The sequence below is a fragment of the Vigna radiata genome, unplaced genomic scaffold (assembly GCF_000741045.1).
Source record: "Vigna radiata var. radiata cultivar VC1973A unplaced genomic scaffold, Vradiata_ver6 scaffold_100, whole genome shotgun sequence".
NCBI lineage: Eukaryota > Viridiplantae > Streptophyta > Magnoliopsida > Fabales > Fabaceae > Vigna > Vigna radiata.
In genome coordinates, this window is record NW_014544133.1 from 1204720 (window position 1) to 1223806 (window position 19087).

Genomic DNA, 19087 nt, shown 5'->3' on the forward strand with positions numbered 1-19087 from the left:
ATCAGGTGAAAGTGTTCAAAAAGAAGTGACACCTACATTGATTTACTATGTATTTTTTCACAGTTTACTTCACATTTGTTGGAAACCTAAACTAAAGTCAATTCATAATATAGATACCCTCTAACACCACAAAAACGTATCAATTCATGAGATTGATTAGTATCTCTTTTCATTGCTAATAATTTTTCAGGTTATTTGTGTTGGGTTAGAAAGGTCATATTTCACATAATCTAATTTAAAAAGAGAAATAAAAAATGTAAATAAAACATTTGAAGGAGCAGAAGTTCAACTAAATAAATATACAAGACTTGACAATTTTTCAAATAATTCATAAAAGCAGGCCAGAACATATCAACAATAAAAATGCCAAATCTAAGGACTCATTTTCTTTCAGATATTTTCAACAGGGAAAATTCCATGTAGGCAGGCTTTGCAGTGAATTCTGTGGAGACAGAATGATATAACCATTACAGTCCTACTAACAAAGAACTTTCGAATTCATATCATAAATATCTCTCAACTTCTAAACTCTTATCATAAATAACTCATCACATTAAACATGAAGGCGTTGATAATCCTGTGTCCTTTAGCCAGTGGTGGTAGTCTGGTGGATAGTGCTTACCCTCAAGAAGCATTGGCATTTGGTGTGCGCAAAAAACGTAACCACTTTTCAACCACTGTAAGAATAACCTATCATAACTAGAATTTAAATATTGCTACTCGTATGACTAAATTGATCACTGGATCCTTTGTAGCAGCTTTTCAACCATTATTCTCTGCTGAGCATCACTCAGTGTCTCTGAATTCATGATCGCATTAGCTACGATAATAGTTGTTTGTGGAGATGCTGCCTTGACCTGGATGGAACAATTGAAAAGAAAAGCTGAAACTAAGAGAATGAACTCATAAATGATGGTGAAGCATAGATTTCATACGAGCCATGTCCGTTTAAAAAAACAAAGAAAAAGAACAAGATATGGCACACTAAAAATAGTGAGTGTTTGCATACCCAAACACGTCCATTTAAGCCAACTGCAATCTCAAAGGAAATTTTCTTCCCTAAAGCATCAAGAACTGGACACGTGGGTGAGCTGAGAAGCCTACAAACACAATCTCTCGTGTCAGTACCTGTTCATGTTATGCATGAACAAAAATTAAAAACCATTGGCATACCTCCTTGAGAGACCAGTTGTACACTCAAACATATAGCCATCTTTTAGAGCACCAAATTCTGCAGCTTTCCCAGTAGCTGAACAAACACCAAAACAAAATAAAAGGCAGAGTTAAGTCTACAAAAATTTATACAGAAATAAATTTAAACTTAAGTAACAAAAAAAATCCACAATTAAGAGGCACAAGGAAAAAATTGTCGAGATAAAACACCTACCATCAGTGCATGACAACTCTGGATTCATTCCAGGGTTTGCTTTAACAACCCGCGCGTAAAGCAAAGTACCTATCTGCAAGTGATGCATTATGCAAAAGAAATTACAACAGACAGAAATGTGATAAACCAACCAGACAAAACATGGCTAAATAACCAGATGAGAACAAGTTGCTAGTTTGACATCCACAATCAAAAGAAGAAAACAAAAATGTAAATGAATTTTACTCTTCACGTTTTACAAGAATTAATTTCAAAGTACACTTCCAAAAGACTTAATTAGGTTAACCAAGGTGATCTGTGGCAGTAGCAAAGTTCATTAATGGAAATAGCACCCACTACTTCATAGTCCTAATCACACCCTAATAGATAATAGAAACAGAAAAACTGTTTGTTAGGATTCATGTGTAAATTAGGTGAGAGAGTCCCAAGGCTTAAGCACTAAGCCAAGTAGTTCATCCTATTTAATGCGGAACTCCCAACATTGCTACCCTCAGTAAGGGCAAATGCCCATGACCACTTTCACTTTATCAAACTGTGCCTTCATATCTATGAGATGAATTCACTGATCTATCATTATTGCTGGGACCAACTGTTTGCACCTTAATCCAGACTACAAATAGCCTTTTTCATAGTCCATCTCTAACGAATGCACCAATTGTTAGCACTTAAAAACAAGAAGAAACCCCCAATATTTTATTAGATGGGAGAGTCTCAAGGTACCACATCAAGTAGCTCATCATACTTAATTTGGGACTACTAACAGTTTTGCTGACTTGTTATTCTTCCATATTCAATAAATCAATCTGGCAAACCACATGGAGCTGCAACTTGTCTTGTTTGGACGAACTTTTGTATCCTTTGACCTCCTAATGCATAATTCATACCAAAAAAATACTTAAAACCAAATACTCCACATCTGCCATCAATACTGATCTGAGCCTGGACACCCTGAAATCATATTTTTTTTTCTAGGAAACACTCCCTTTCGAGCATCCAGAACGCACTCTCTTTTTCTCTTAAATGATAATGTCATAATCGTCCTGGCAATCTTATCTAGAAGGGTGAGAAATTTAGTTAAATGATAACTAGGAAATCTTTTACCCTATAAAGGCAAATGATTGCTGACAAATGGTATAAAATATCTAGGACAAGAATGAGATATAGTGAGAGAAGAAATATGCCAAAATATTCAACTACACGTTTTCTTTTTCAAAACAAGAATATCAAGGCTGATCAAGGATGAAAACTTCAATTTAAGCTCCATAGCCAAGAATAATCCTGCTCGTAACAATTTGGCACGTCAAGCATTGATATATAAAGAAACCTACCCAAGATTATGCGTATAGAAAATGAAAATTTACCATTATTGAAATGGAGGAAAAACTACAGCTATAAGGTGAACAAGATTTCCACAAAAATCAGACAAAACAGATATAGAAAGAACATGAAAATAAAAAATAAATATAAAATGCAACTTTGACCCCAAGAACAGCCAATTTATGATGAATGGAGTTCAAATATATAAACAAGACAAGGTCACACCACACAAGTTTTAAAGCAGACTAGTTAAGTGACTTTAAAGTGTAAAATCCAGCATTAAGACCAAGGCTTGTAAAAAGGATTTTGTTTTTAGTACTAGCCAAAGTTACCAATGCCTCCAATTGGTGACACCAATCTTCTAATGGTCCATGGTTCAATGCCTAATACTGATCTCCTTCACCTATATCTAATTATTTACATTAATAACTGATGACCAAAAATGAACCTTCTCTTTTACTTTTGGTACACAGCAACAAACTCCTAAATTTCTCAATAACCATCGTGATTTCCAAATACCAACAGAAAGTTGCAGTGATTTGAGGTAGACAAGGCTATGACAGAAAGAAATAATTATGAATGTGTAACCCTTATATATATTATGAATAAAAGTGTTTCTATATTTCACCAAGATATGTTTCCAACCTGCAGACAAAGAGATGAAACGAAAAATTGAAACTAAAAAAATAGTATCGCATTATTTTACTTTTGCATGAAATACATCAAAAATAATTTATACACACCTCAAACTTAGGTATATTTCTTCTAGTTCCTCCTTCAAATGCAAGCACCGGTAAAAATGCTATAGCTGGTCCTTTTATGTCCACAAGAAAGTTCTACACAAAAATAAATTGAAATTTTATAGACAAAAATACCTAGATTTAGATGAGAACAAATTTTAACTATTTTCAAGCAACTAAAAAAAGTACAACAAGTGACACAGAACCAAGCAATCCATTCATTTTGCATTACAAGGGTAAATTCCTTTTTAACACTTCAATTAACATTTACATGATATTAGGTAAGATGAAGCCACCTTTGATTATCAACGCAACTTTGTAGAAAGTCTTAGAATTTGGATCCCAATCCCACAAAATAAGTTTGTAAGATGAGACATGCACTTTACCTATATTCTATATTTTAACTATATCACTGGTTGATGTTGGACTACACCACTCTTGAGGCTGAAATTATGACAACCCCAAAGAGGCTGCAACTAAGGCAGGTTAGGTGTGAGTGTGCAATTAAGACAATTGTCCAACAAAAAGAAAGCAAGTAAACAAGAGAGAAAGCAATCATAAACAATGCCATTAGCCTCTTGCTTTTATCGTTTCTCTATTACTTGTGTTCCTGGTCAGTTTTCTTGACATGTGTCTTTACAGGAAAAAACTAATGGTTTTGAAGGGTAATGCCACCCTATCATGGCTAATTCTCTTTTTCAGTCTTTAGTCCTCATTAACAACTTAAGACAATTAAATAATTACATAAAACTTGAAGCAAACAAGAAAGATTGAAAGAAAAAATTAAAAAATTCCTTACATCTGATCTGGAGTCCGCAACAATTCCAAGTACAGAATCCTCTGCATGCGGCACATACTGAAAAAAAACTGAAAAAGATCAGAATATGGACGAAAAAAGATAGCACTGCTCAGTAGAAACATTAAAATCCTATTCCTTACAAAGGAAAATTGCATAACATAATCCAAAGCTGAAAATAGAAAATGAAATTTATATGCATTAGAAAATAGTTTTCTGCAAGAATACAAACTGTCATTCACCTTAACAGAAAGAACTTAATTCCTACATAATATTGAATATGTATAAAACTATGAATTGAAATGGAAGAAAGTGCTCAAAGCTACATAGCCTAATTTCATGATTGCAATTAAAAATTTACTTAATTCAAGAGGGCATAAAACAGACCCAAAGCAAACATAGGTAAAGGTCTTCCACAAATTTCATGACGGACACTACCTTCCATATGTGATAACAAACAAATTTTGACACTTACAAATGACATTACACTGAAAACCAAAACAATTGATTTGAGGATATTATTCCCACACCATCTTTGGGTTTAGCCATCTTTTTCTAGATTAAAGTCATACTAGCCCTTTCTACTAAAATTTCCCCACTAGTCCATGTAAGATGAATACATATTTTATTTGAAGTCGTTTATTTACTGCTATTTGACAGTAAATTCGTATAGCACCAAGAAAGAAGCAAATTAACCAGTAGCAATGAAAAATCAGTATCGTCCAATAACCAAAGCCATGACTTTACACATTAATAGGTAGATCATGACCGCAGCATCATACTCACCCTCTTCTGAGAATTTTCAACCCAGTATTTATTGGGCTTTGAGAACCTTAGTCTGCCAGCTTTCATTACAGAAATTGCATCACAGTCCTAGAAAATTCACACAGACGATGATCAATATTATTAACAGGAATAAACAGAATAAACAAAATGCAAGAACTATTATCATCTATAATTTCCTTTTTGTTTATAAAAAGCTAAATGAGGAGATCAGTCGACAAATACAAAACAAAAGCAAGACACGTTGAAATTTTACGCAAATGAAAATTGGGTGCCTATTTACATCCACACTAAACAGAAGAAGAACTCAAGAGAGCTAGTATATGTAACGTGTCTAGCATGCATATAAACTATAAAAATAAGTATGAAGGTAAGGCATCCTAAAATTGGTATAGGTTGATAAGCACCCAAAATACGAAAAATCGTCTTTTCAAATGGATAAGAACAAAGACACTTAAGTACTCCACGGAGCATGTTCTATTACTTTATGTGAGACTTCAGCACCCGATAAGTCTCTATATCATTGTAAAAATTATTTGTGTGTGCAAATGAGAGACAGGAATGCAAATGTCAAATTGCCAATGAATGTCCTAAATTTTAAAAGAACCAAAGACCTACCTGTCGTAGACCACCTCCAAGTTTAATTGTCTGGTTTGTCATGCTAGACAGGTCAAGAACCACATCTCCAGGACACTATACAATCATTGCATAAATAATTAGCATAGAAAGCAATGCTCAGTGTTGTATCCATACCCAACAGAGAATAACAAGAGCTTGAACAAGGGCAAGCACTCACCACTAATTGGTCCACGAAATTTGCAGAGGAACTAGAGGGTTTTGTTTCCATTTATTAGAGCAAAAAGGACGTGCTTGACAGGGAAGAAGTTCCAATCCAACAACTTGTAATTTGTACTGTGAAAACCATTCAACATTCAAATGTAAGTTTTCACATTCCAGCTAGCAGCAAAAATTGTTCATTTCGACTTCACAAATTACATGAGTAAAACTATCATTCAATCACATCAAAGAACACAGAAAACCAATTCCATATGAAAAATTACAAATGGTAGCAACAATAAATATAATTTTTATACATTTTAAAACTATAACAGAATTGAAGATACCGAGAAGAGAAGGAGAGCAGTGTTTGCTGCTTTGTATCAGTGTGCTCAATGCAATTGAGTTGCAAAATAGGGTTTGGTTTTGATTCTGATTCGAAAATCGCAAAATTGAAAATCCCCCGGTTTAAACAGCTACTCCGCCAGGTTTAGATTAAGAGGGTTTTTATCGAGAGGTTTTCTCTTATAATTACATCATTGGTAAAAAAATTGTTAAAGATATATTTTTCATATTTTAAACATATCATTGTATTGATAAAGTTTTATATAATATTTGAAAAATATAAATTTCATAAAAATATTATTCAAAAGATAAAAAGAAATATATTTAATCTAATATACCACTAAGGTATATCACGAATAACTATATCTCTTATTTAAGAGAATATTTTAAACATATCATACATGTTGATGATATTTAAAAAATATGATTTTCATGAAAATATTATTAAGAGAGATAAAAAGAAGTATATACCAATATCACATTTAATCTAATAAACCCGTAGGGGTATATAACAAAATATATCACATACATATGTTAGTACTAGTATTTTGACTTTTGCAAGGCAAAGAATGTTGTTTTTGAAGCGGAATTTATTGTTTATTATTAAAAATAGTTGTTATTACATGCAAAATGTTGTAAGATTGATGTGATATTTATTTTATAATCAATTCGCAAAGTTCTTGAGAATTAACTTAAATTGAAATCCGTTGTAAATATTTTATTACAACTTATAACTATTTGATTACAACTTAATAAAAAATTATTATATCTATGAATTAAATTATATATATTTTAAATAAATATAGAGAAGAAAGAGTTTGTACATTATATTATAAAAAAAAATTGTAAAAATCTACAAAATAGAGTCTAGAATTGATAGGGTTTTAAAATAATAAAACAGAGTATTTTTAATGTTAAAATCATGCAATTATGTAAATAGAATTTCATAAATTTATCTCATTATCTAAAAAACTCATTATCCCTCACAGAACTTGTTCTCTAGTTTCATTTCCTTCTCTTTAAGATTTCTTTATGCTAAATCATATATTTAACTATCAGGAAGTGTCTACGAGATCACATCAGTGCATTCTCCATCATTTACCGATCAGTTTTCCTTGTAGAGCAAGTAAGTTTTTGCTCTTTTTTTCCTTTATTTCTTAGTTTGAGGTCATACATAGGGGTTCCTTCGCATGCGTCATTTGATTTCCTGTTCCATCTCTTCGTCTATTAAAGGTTCTAAGGACTTACTATGATCATGTTTATGTGATTTGTAGGCTTTTCTAGACTTTCTTAAGCTCGAAGCAAGGGTAGTGCACTGTATAAAGCTATGGTAGTTTTCTGATAAGGTAAGGGAAGATAATTTTGTTGTTCATAGATAATGTAGAAATCAATAATCTGTTTTTATGTGTTTGTATGGTATGAGTAGTGTTGTTAAAATGGGTTGTAGCTCGCGAGCCAACCCGGCTCACCACGGGTTTGAGCAGGGTAGAGTTGGAAAAAAATGTAATTTTTTTCCGGGCTAGTTTTCAACCTGGCTCACTTAGAACCCGGCTTACCCGGGTTGAACCCGTGGTGAGCTGGGTTGGCTCACCAATCCACCTAATTTAATTTAATTATTTATTATTTTGTGTTTCAATATTATTTGTTAGCATTTTTTTCTTATATTGTAGACGACTATAAAAAAAGATGTTTCAAAAGAGAAAAATATTATGGATTTATCAATTCAAGATTCTAATATTATAAATGGACAAGTGATACAAAAATTATCAATATTCAAAACTTATTTGTTTAGATTTTGCACTTGTTTTTGGATTACGCTTGAATTGTATAATATTTTTTATTTATTTTATATTGTCTTTGGAGTTTAACATCATTTTAGAGTGAAATTTATTTAGTTTTGAATTAAAAAAAATTTATAATTTTTTATTTTTAAAAAAAAAAACTTATAATTAGGTGAGCCAGTGAGCAAATCTGTTTAACTTACCAACCTTTGATGGGGTTGGACCGAGTTCGAATTTTTTCAGCTCGCTAATAAGTGAGTTGGGTTGGGTTGGCTCACTAAGTGGCTAACCCGTGGTGGGCCGAGTCTGGTTAAGCCGGATTATCCATTTTGACAGCTCTAGGTATGAGTCTGTTATTAAGTTGATATTTGAATGAATGATTGATTAAATATAGTTATACGATAGTTTAGGTAAGTTGAAATTTCAAGAAATGTGTATTTAGATAATTGACAAGGTGATATTTATATAAATGGTATTGTGTGATTGTTATGTAATTATTTTATGTTGAATTTGAAGTGATATTGAATGCAAAAATGTGGTAAGGTTGATATTAGTGAATAGGAGGTTATTGTATTTTTTATAGACCAATTTAGGAGTATTGGTAGGCCAATTTCTAGAGTAATGAGTTTGGAGTGGTATCTAAAGTTTGGTAAATGGATTAAAGTCTTTTATAACTTGTATAAGTCATTAAATGGCCAAAAGATTATATAAAGTTGAGAGATTGGAACTGAGTTCAGATAAAGTTTTCTTTTGGATTCAATTAAGGGGTTTTGATAAGGGAGATCTTGAGTTAATAGGTGAAGGGGGGAAATAGTAGCTTAAGGTCAATTTTTTAAGTTAATTAGGACTTTTCTGGACACTTTATGGGTCAAAATGTGCTTAGAAATGGGTAGAATAGAATTTGGAGCTTTTAAGGAGTGATTTGGGGTTGATATCATGAATTCTTGTTAAGATGACTAAAACATGGGTTAAGTTTAGCTAGAAAAGGATTGTTAAACTTAAATAAAGGTCTAAAAATGGTAAGGAAGAATTGTAGGTACTTATGGAAGTGTATAAGTTTGAAAATGTAATTTAGGGGGAGTAAATTCAACAAAATTGATGTTTTGCAAAATTCAACGAAATTCTAATGAGTAATTGGGCGAGCAAATTGCTCGTTGGGCGAGTAAATGGAAGTTTTGACAATGAGTTTTGGAGGTTGGATGAGCTCCCTCGCTGGGCTAGGGAAGCTCTCTATTTGAGCTCTTGCTAAACGACTCAAGCTACTCGTTAGGCGAGTTTGTCCTCACTGGGCACCAGGATTCTTGTGCTAGGTGACTGAGGTGGATGTTCTTGGTTGTTTATGCATGCATTTCTCTACTATGTTTGGATGAAAATGGTGTGATTCTTTATTGTATGTTTAGTAATACAACTTGAAATATGTAGTGGTATGTAAGTATGGAAATTGTGGTTTATAAGAGTTCTAAGGAAGAATTCTTAGTGGTTGTATCAAAGTGTTGTTGGTATGAATGTAGAGAGTTATTTTGACACTCTAATGGTCATTCATTCTCAATTAGAGAGGAGTGCATGTGGTGAAAGTTGCAGGAGGTCCTAGTCTGGGTGTTCCATTATGGCCTAAGACGTAGAATAGACTAACCTTGTGTGGGGTAGGATGAAACCCATTGACAATGGTTCTCCATAGCAGTAGAAGTGATCCGCCATAGCTCGACATTCATACTATATTCGAATGGTCAAGTCTAGGTCAAATGCATGATTAAGATGTTTGATTAAATTTGTATGAAATTTAATATATGGTGAAATCTTAATATACCATGTTTGATTCGTTTTATCATTAGCTTACACTTCTTGTGTATTACTTTGTTGATGATTCGTATGTAATTGATTTCTTTGACAATGATCATCTAATGAGTATAAGCAAGGAAAGATAACGTGTTTGTGGAACAAACTTTAGGTAGATATAACACAATGTATGTGTGTATTTTGATTGTTTTAAAGAACCAAATTTGTATATATAGTTTTGAATTAATAACTTTTATGTGTAGATAAATGTAATGAGACTTTATATTTTCGACTTGTTAAGTATTTTGTTTTATTTATTATGTGATAGTTTCTATATAATATTTATACTATTCAAATAGAATGTTACAAAAATGATAAAAAAATTGAATTAAAGTTATTGTAAGATAATATTTTAAATATAATAATTTAAGTCAAATATAAATCTTCATAAATTAAATGACAAATTTATACATTATAAAAATTAACTTTTATATATATTTTTTTATATAAAAATAAAATAAAATAACTAAGAAGTATAATACTAAAATAATTAAAGCTAAAGTATAATAAAAGAAATAATTGAAATAAAATAAAATTGAATGATATATAATAATGATTACTTAAATTTAGTATAAAAATTAAATAAAAATAATTCAGTAAAATAAATCATCATTAATAAGAAGAAGATTAAAATTAGGAATACCTAATAGAATAAAATAATTGAAAAAGAAATTAAGCAGCTTTATTATTACATATAACACACATTATTATAAAATGCGTCTGATTCATAATTCCAATACATTATTACATAGACAACTATTGATGCAAAATCAGGTAGTGTTATAATTACTCTGCGTACATAAAAAAAAAAAAAAAGTGATGTTTATATAAGTTAGCATTAATCAAATTTTTTTATATATAATTGAGTAAGACTTCTTTTAGCATACTAATTGTCTAATAACCGAGTATTAAAATAGATAGGTGTATTAAACAATTAAATTAAATATTTTATTTTAAAATAATTTTATAATATAAATAAAATTTTCTAAAATTCGTCACATTATTTAAATATCTTTTATTTTTCTAAAACATTGTTCTCTTCTCTTTCTCTCACATCTTTTTAATTTTTTTCACGCTTGGATCCTCTACTTGATGATTAGGAGGTACCTATAATATCATAGTGTCAAAGTCTACCTATCTGACCGATTAGATTGTTGATTATAGAAAGTAAGTTTCGTTCCATTTTTCTTAGTTTTTTCCAAATTTGTAATCGTGCAAATAATTTGTCCTTACATGTAACAAGTCATGTTCTTTTTCAATTCTTGACTCAATTTAGGTTCTAAGGTTTCTCTTTAATCACCAATCGGTGATTTGTAGGTGTTTTTAGAAATTCTTTGTGGTGCAAGTCGTAGTCGGAGTATTTTGTAGAGCTGTGCAGATTTCTAGAGGTAAGAGAAACTAGAAATTTCTTTAATCTTTTTGTAATTGCTTGTGTTTGTTTGTGGAAAAGATGATTCTTGAATTGTTTGAGCTGAAATGATGTTTTATGGTGTATGAGTATGGTGTGATTTGATGATTTTGAGTGTGAATTCATGAATTGATATTCTGAACTGTCTTGAATGATGAGTTGATCTGTTTTTTATTGTATAAAAGGTTAGAAATCTGTGATGAGGTTGATTAGTTATGAATTGAGGTAGTTTATCTTTGTTTTAAGTCATTTTGAGGAAGTGAGATAGTGAAAATTTGAATTAGAGGTTTGGTACTGAATTTGTGAGTTGGGGTAAGCTAGGTGAGTCATTTGGGACTTGTTAGAGTCCCTAAGTTGTTTGAAAATGTGCCTAAAGTGATAGATTTCGTTTTGGGTCTATAAGTTGAGATTTTGAAGTTTTTGGAGTGTAATGTGATTAGTGAACACTTTAGAATGATGTTAGGATGGTTTAGGCACACTTAGTTAAGTAGAATTAGGTGTATAACACAATCTAGGAGGGTTAGAAGTTGAGAAAATTATTTCCATTTGGTCAAGTTAGTGCAGGTTGCAAATTCTGCAATTTTCGTGCTGTAGAATTATGCAGACTCGTTGAGCGAGAGGAGTCGCTCAACGAGAAGGTGGAGAGTCTGGACCACTGTCTAGACTTTCGCTCAGCGAGTTGGGTCGCTCAGTGAGAGCTTGAGGTCTGGGAGCATTGTAATCTTTATTCGCACAGCGAGTAGGGACACTGAGTGAGAGGTTGAGGTTTGGGACCACTATCATTTTATTCGCACATCGAACTGAGTCGTTGAGCGAGAGGTTGGGGTCTGGAGTCACTATCAGTATATTCGCATAGTGAGTTTGGTTGTTGTACGAGAACACTCTGTAGTCGTTTAGCGAGGGTATGCATTGAGTGACTAGTCCAAGTTTTTGAGTATTCTTTCTTTCCTTGTTCTTGATTGGTTTAAAGTATAAATTGAATTCATTATGGATGATGTATGATTATGTATGAGTTGTATGAACAACAAAGTCATGAGTTGAGGTGAAAGTAAGTTCCAAAGTGAATCCTCTTAGTGAGGTTCAAGTATATTTAGAATGAATGTAGGAGCTCAGTCTTGAGGGTTATCCTGAAACTCAAATGGTCTTTCATTCTCACGTAGAGAGGATTGATCCATGTCGTGAGGAGTAGCAGGAGGTCTTAGTCTTGGAGGCTTCCAGAATCCTCTAAGGCCCGGAACAGACTAACCTCGTGAATGTGGTAGGGTGAAACCCATTGACAATAGTTTTGCAAAGTAGTAGAAGCCACCATGAGTGCAGGATCCGCCATAGCTCGACAATCATTCTAAATCCGGACGGTCAAAGTCAATGTTGTGTCATGCATAAAGTGTTTTGTGTTGGGAATTACCATGTATGATTGTATAAAATGTAATTAGTAAATATAATGTTTGTTCTTTTATTTAAACTAGCTTAGTTAGTAAATATAATGTTTGTTCTTTTATTTAAACTAGCTTACCTTGTTGTATGTGCTTGTGTTTAGTATGTTGCGGTGTTTTCCTTCTTTGCAATGATCATCATGTAGGTGTGACCAGAGAGAGACGAGATTTTCCTTGAATAGACATTGGACGGAGGAGATGATGCTTAGTAGCTAGTTTTAGTTTAAGCTTTGTACATAGTTTTGTAATAGTTAGTTTGTATATAAAGTTTTAAATTCTATAATTATTTTAGATGACTATAGAGTTTATACTTTATATTTCTAGTCTATAGGTGTTTTATTTTATTGATTATGTGATTACTATAACTGGTTTATTTTATTGATAATGTGACTACGTTAATCACTATATTTTGTGATGATACAAATTGATTGATTAATAAAATTCTAAATAATAGGCTGAAAGTTTTTATAATATAATATTGATCCCACGCATGATATGGTTGACATTCATAAAAAGTAATTTCATCAATAATAACCCAAAAACTTAATAAAAGAACAATGTTAACCCAAAAAATAACCCTATAGATAAGAACAAAAAATAGTGATGCCCTAAATAATAAAATAATCTCAAATCAAACTCCTAATTATTAAATCTTCTTTAGGGATATTTTCAAACAAAAAAAAATCTATATAGAAATCATTTTAGACTCACAAATTATTACTACTCCATGAGCTATTATTATTATCTTATTCCAGGATCTCTCCACCAGTTTCATCAAAGATGGACTCTATAATAAGCAAAGATGGTTAATTGAAATTTCTGTTTTCACGAGGTTTATTGCAATATGGAAAGACATTCTCATGAAACATTAAAGTATTTCTATTTTTTCATTCATATTAAAGATTATTTTACACATCAATAACTTTTAATTTATAAATTGATATTTAAATTAGTTATTATAGTAACTAATTATTTTTATAATTGGTTAATATCTAAATATTTTCTTATAGTGTAGAATCTCTTAAACATTCGAGGAAGTTGATCATCAATAATTCTATTTTTACTATTTATACCTCTAAAAATAAGAAATAGAACTATAAAATTATCAAATCCAAATAATACAAAATAGAGAAAATGAAGGATTATTTTTATCATTAAGAACCACTTATCTTAAGAAAAATAAGAAATGAATTTGTGTAGAAAAAAATAAAAGAGAACTGTGACAAGAGTCCTCATGGTTTTGAACCTTCTTATATAGAATAAACTTTAAAGAGAAATTAAACTTACAAACTAAAATGTTAGAAAACATTTTTCTTTTCTCCTAAAAGAATATCCCAATTACAATTTTTAATTAGCCCTCCTCACAATAACACAGAGGAAGATAATTGTCATGCAAAGTTACAACATATAGGACTTTGATAGCATCATCTCACAAATAATCATTTTAAAAAATTAATCTTCAAGTTTGCTCTTCTTCTTCCTTTCTTTTTTCCACTTCCCTTGTTAATTAAATAGATTTGAAACTATTAACCAATCTTATTTTCTTTAATTTTTTCTCCTTCATCCATCAACTTGAGTTATTCTCAAGAGTCACAAGGGTAGGAATTTGACCATGGTTAACAAAATCAATTTTGTTCAATCTTAAGCAGCACAACACCTCTTCAGGAAGTTCCTCTTGCTTTTGTGCCTGCAATACCATCACAATTGGATATCAAATACATAATGATATTTTAATAACTTCTTGACAAACACTATTTTATTAATTTGTATATTTGAAACGGATCAATCACAAACTGTCACATAAACGATTGTAAAAAAATTATCATAAAAAGTTGTTAAAGATATATTTTCCATATCAAATATTATTTATCCAAACTAAAATATGTTTTCATTCCATACAAAGTTAACCAAAAACAAAGAGAAAATTTCACCATAACCAAAATCAGAAAAAGTTTCATATAACTGCTAAGATACCTGGATAGTTAGGCCAACATCAAGTATTCCAAGCTTTACACGGTCTCTGAGTGAATCAAGTCCTTTCCTTGATATGTAGCTAAAGCGATGTATATCCAGATCTATCTCAAAGTAGTTAGGTCCCTGTAATCAAAATACATGAATCATGTGTACAAATATCGGGAGTAGAACAATCATTCTACATGGTAAAGTGAGCTTTATGACTTAATGCAACATAAACAACTTCAGAAACATCTTTGCTGCTTAGGAAAACTTCATTTGGATCATTCCACCTCAAAATCCTAAGGTTTTGTTGCATTAAAAGGGGTGTATTAAAAATCCGAGTCCAAAACCAACAATATCTTACTAGTGGAGATCTATGTGTATGTATGTGAGTTGAACCTTCCTACATTTACATCAAATGAACTCAATTCTGATGCCATGAATATGTTATATGTTGCTGTCTCATAGACTCCTTCAACCGAGAACAAGACATGTATTTTAAGCCAAGGAAGATCTGAGTATTTACCTTATAGAACTCGTGCTGAGGACGTGACAACACAGGCTTGCCATTGTAAGCATTTATAAGCTTTTTCTCTGTAGAATACAGGTTAAGGTCCTCTGGATTAACAACACCAGCCAAAATTTTTAGCCTCTCTCTATAGGGAACCATGCTTTCCTTTGTATACCCTTTCACCTTTTCCATCTCATCATCCATTAATCTCTGTCAAACCAATACTGTTGTTTAGCTTGAAAACAAACAGATGCTCAATTTGATGTTAGCAAACTACAGCAACATCATATTGAACTTTCACTTGTTTTCCCTTTAGTTTGGAAGGCTATAATTGAGAATATATCGCAAACTTGAGAAGGAAACTACTACAAAGCTTATGATCATGTCATTCTAATAACCTACTTCAAAAGGGTACCTCACAATTTAAGGTGAAGTAAACCAAAAAAGATTATTCTGGTTAACAGGATTATGATGAAGGTCCTTCTAAAAAAGAATACATGTTTTGAACTAACTTTTCAAGTTTCTGAATAACAGAAACCACTTGTGTTTACTAAGTCAAGTTTCTAAATAACAAGTAGCTACTGATGAAAATAAATACCTTGATCATGCTCTGAAAATTTTGTGAGATCTCATTCTCAAAATCCTCAGACAATTTAAAATACAGTACAAGACTCAAGCCTTCCCCATTGGCATCACCAAGGAACACGCTAGCAGCATATGTTGGCAGCTAAAGCAAAAGAAACATAATAATGTAAGCAAGCATTCTTTAACGTTGTATAAGTAGAAAAAGAGCAGCTATAGACCTCATCAAAAGTGAAGAACATGTATGACTTGTGAGTATAAAAGGAGCAAACCTGTATATTTACAATGAGGAGGGAAGGTAATTTCTCATTTTCTGTGACAGATGGAAGTTCAATATACTTAGCAATGTGGTTAATCTTCTTCGGACAGGAGAATAAATCAACACCTATTGGTACGTAAGGACAGATTTCAGGAGCAGGGCTCTTCTGCTTATCTCTGCACAAGTTATTTCACATATAATATCACTCTTTTAAGAAGAAACAAACAATGAAACCAATGGACGAACTGATGGATGAATATGAGCATGAAATGACAGAATATTGACAGATACAATTTCACGTGCCTGAAAAAGTTTTCACCACGAAGCTTGAACACTGATGGTGTAATCACAGACCATGTACCAGGTAATGGTTTTTCTTGTGTTGAACCTGGGATTTGAAGCCCTGCCTTGGGACGATAAAGAAATTTCTCTGATGAACCTGTTCATCCAATCATTATAGAATCATCAAAATTCTAAGAACTATGGATGTATATATGTATTAATATAAGAAAAATAGCAACGTAGCTGTAACAAATAGTGCAACACAAAAGATTATCAACTGATATGTATTCAGTGCAGATCACATTCTCATTGTTGGACAAGGAAAGCATCCAAGATGCTCTAATTTCACGTTTAGAGATTTTGAAAAGCAAAAGGGCAAATTATTGAACAACACAACGGAAAATAGTACTTGTTATGTACTTACAGGATTCGGTCATCTTGTCATATCCATCAATTGATGACCTTTTAACAGAAAGCATGATAACTGTTGATTGTTTAGAGTTGGTTTCTTGAGTTTTCTCCCCATTCTTACAATTAGTTCCATCTATTTTGAGGTAACTCTCATAAAAGCAAGATGCAGTTTCATACTGAACAACCTGATTTGGGCCACTTGCCAAAGCATTGCTGGCAAAGGGAAAACAATCTGTTACCATAAAAGACAAACACATAAGTCCCATTAAGATAACAAGAATGATTCTGAAATGGACACTGGGAACTGTATGCAATAAATGTATCACCTCCATGCACACTGCAGAAGTCATCATCTGAATCAGATTCTATAATGCTAACTGAATCAAACCATGCTTCTTCTTGATATTTTCCTGCATAATATTCATAACGAAGCATGTTGAACATAAGGAGCAATGCCAACTCCATGAAATTCATCAATCTAAATGCCATAAGAAACATCATCACTGACCACAAATGTATAATTAACCAAACAATAATACACCCTCAAAGGCACAAACATTAAAATCACAAATAACCAAAGGGTCAATGAGTGCATGATATAAGAAAAATTCTCAGTAGTTTCACATAGCTGAAAGGAAAAGGAGAAAAGAAAACATTGTGTACCATTTGCATCAATTTGACTGTGGTATTGAAGCTGTGTTAAATGAAACTTCATATTTGAAACCTCTGATCTTCTGCAGGGGGCTGAAGCACCATTCTCAAAGTCCAGGTTAACAAAGTCACTGAGATTGAAATCTCCCACAAGGCTTCCAGCATTGCTTACCCTTTTCAAAGGCATCTCAGGAAGTGATGTGGGAATATTTCCTCTGCGTTTGCCGGACTTGTGTTTTCTTCTTTTGTGACCACTGGCTTTTCTATTTGGATTTGAGGCACAGCTCCCCATTGTGGTGGAGGCGATCTTCTTCACTAATCCAGCCAACATTTTGACTTTCTTTTATTTCACCACAAAAAAGGATTAGGAAGTCTGTCTAAAATTGACCCCCCTGGGAAGAAATTAGAACCTTGCAGCCACAGAAACAACCAAATTATAGTTCTAGATTAACATAAAAACATTGAACAAAAATACATAAAAAGGAAAAACCAGGGTTATGGTTAATCAATATATGAACTAGGATTTGAAAGCCAACTCAATTTGTATGTGCATACATATACACCTCAAGTGAATTTTCTTTCTAAAAAACAGCACTCTTATACAATGACACACCTAAGATTGATTATAACATGGAGTCCATCAAAGTGTTAGATATATGTGCCTGCCACAACCACCTCAATTTGAAGAGAAATACCTGAATAATGAAGAACACAGTATAAATATATATATTTATAAAAAACATGGGTATATCCTTACACATACAAGGATAATACCATTGATACAAAATAAAATGAAAGAAAGATTCGCAGAATGATTTGGCTCGCAAGAGTTGACATAAACATAATGAAATCACCACCAAACAAAACAAGATGTGACAAAGGATAACTACGTTGACCTGGAGTCATGCTACGTGTTCACATGAACACAAACCTCCAACACGTACGTGTGTTGAAGGGGTAACCAACGGACAGAAGAATACATAAAGAGCACATGCATGCAGGAACGATGAAAAGATGGTTAAATGAATGAAGAAAATGAGAAAAGGTGAAGATTTGAGAAAAGGGTAGTTGGTAAAAGGATTGATGATAAGAAAAAGAAGAAGTGAATAACCTGTTGAGGCGTACTCTGCATGAATGGAGGATCCGTCGTTCCCAGAAAGGAACTAGGATTCCTCTGTCTATAGGTGTTGGTTGCGGTTTCCTTTGTCCTTTAACTCGTTTGATACGAGAAAAAGAAGAGACAAGGGAAGAGAACAAAGAGGGTTGTTCCAACCAAAATGAAGAGAGAGACTCAGAGAGATATGAAAATTTTTGACAAGTACCCAACACAACGCAACCCTCCGATCTATTCGGATCCTACTTCGTTGTCAGAGTCTTCTTCATTCTCACAGACTATAAATACCTTTTTTCTTATCATGGATAGTAACCAGTTTCAAATGTTACATGCTAAGGGTAAAAATAGGTGTTCAAACATCTTATTAAATGTTATAACCCACCTCTTCTCAACTTTAGAATATTTCCAACCTACTTTTCAAGTGTTTGGTTCACAACACTCGTGTTTTTTAAGATTCATAATTAAACTGTCTTTTCTCTACAAGTGGAAAGACATTTTCTAACCAATAAAAATTTTCTTATAACTCTGTCCTAATATGCTTCATTTTATGGCTTTCATATAATAATGCGAAGCTAATATTTAGCTACTCAAAAGTAAAAATTTACATATCCTTAATCAATTCAGCAATTAACGTCCTTAAAGTCAATTTATTAATTTCAAGTATGGTTTGTTTTGAACTTTGGAACTTTATTATACTTTTGTTTTTAAAAAGTGTTTA

The 19087-nt window shown here is 32.2% G+C and overlaps 2 protein-coding genes across 3 annotated transcripts; both read right to left on the reverse strand.

Annotated features, from left to right (window-relative positions):
* Positions 1 to 284: 284 nt before the first annotated feature.
* LOC106755289 (putative exosome complex component rrp40) lies at positions 285 to 6302 on the reverse strand. The gene is made up of 10 exons (XM_014637404.2): positions 6148 to 6302; positions 5820 to 5935; positions 5642 to 5716; positions 5027 to 5113; positions 4244 to 4300; positions 3448 to 3540; positions 1388 to 1460; positions 1174 to 1249; positions 1010 to 1100; positions 285 to 857 (listed from the first exon to the last, which is right to left on the reverse strand). Exons 2-10 carry the CDS (start codon positions 5868 to 5870, stop codon positions 738 to 740), a joined length of 723 nt encoding a protein of 240 aa, XP_014492890.1. The 5' UTR covers positions 5871 to 5935; positions 6148 to 6302; the 3' UTR covers positions 285 to 737.
* Positions 6303 to 13835: 7533 nt separating this feature from the next.
* On the reverse strand, positions 13836 to 18639 carry LOC106755290. Of its 2 annotated transcripts, XM_014637406.2 has the most exons (11): positions 18367 to 18639; positions 17869 to 17950; positions 17268 to 17665; positions 16931 to 17014; positions 16618 to 16836; positions 16215 to 16350; positions 15925 to 16087; positions 15669 to 15797; positions 15086 to 15280; positions 14578 to 14700; positions 13836 to 14290 (listed from the first exon to the last, which is right to left on the reverse strand). In XM_014637406.2, exons 3-11 carry the CDS (start codon positions 17584 to 17586, stop codon positions 14171 to 14173), a joined length of 1488 nt encoding a protein of 495 aa, XP_014492892.1. In that variant the 5' UTR covers positions 17587 to 17665; positions 17869 to 17950; positions 18367 to 18639; the 3' UTR covers positions 13836 to 14170. The 2 variants fall into 2 exon arrangements, with proteins under 2 accessions (XP_014492892.1, XP_022633963.1); XM_022778242.1 differs by lacking the exons at positions 17869 to 17950; positions 18367 to 18639 and having other exon boundaries at positions 13837 to 14290; positions 17268 to 17855.
* Between the last annotated feature and the right edge of the window lie 448 nt (positions 18640 to 19087).

Excerpts from the sequence above, each read along its gene's own strand:
- LOC106755289 (XM_014637404.2), bottom strand. The coding sequence starts at position 5,870 with ATGGAAACAAAACCCTCTAGTTCCTCTGCAAATTTCGTGGACCAATTA. Across the intron at positions 3,541-4,243 it reads TTGCGGACTCCAGATCAGAT|AACTTTCTTGTGGACATAAA; the intron begins GTAAGGAATTTT and ends ATTTTTGTGTAG. Across the intron at positions 1,101-1,173 it reads ACAACTGGTCTCTCAAGGAG|GCTTCTCAGCTCACCCACGT; the intron begins GTATGCCAATGG and ends TTGTGTTTGTAG.
- LOC106755290 (XM_014637406.2), bottom strand. The coding sequence starts at position 17,586 with ATGTTGGCTGGATTAGTGAAGAAGATCGCCTCCACCACAATGGGGAGC. Across the intron at positions 17,015-17,267 it reads CAGTCAAATTGATGCAAATG|GAAAATATCAAGAAGAAGCA; the intron begins GTACACAATGTT and ends AATATTATGCAG. Across the intron at positions 15,798-15,924 it reads TCCTCATTGTAAATATACAG|CTGCCAACATATGCTGCTAG; the intron begins GTTTGCTCCTTT and ends CTTTTGCTTTAG.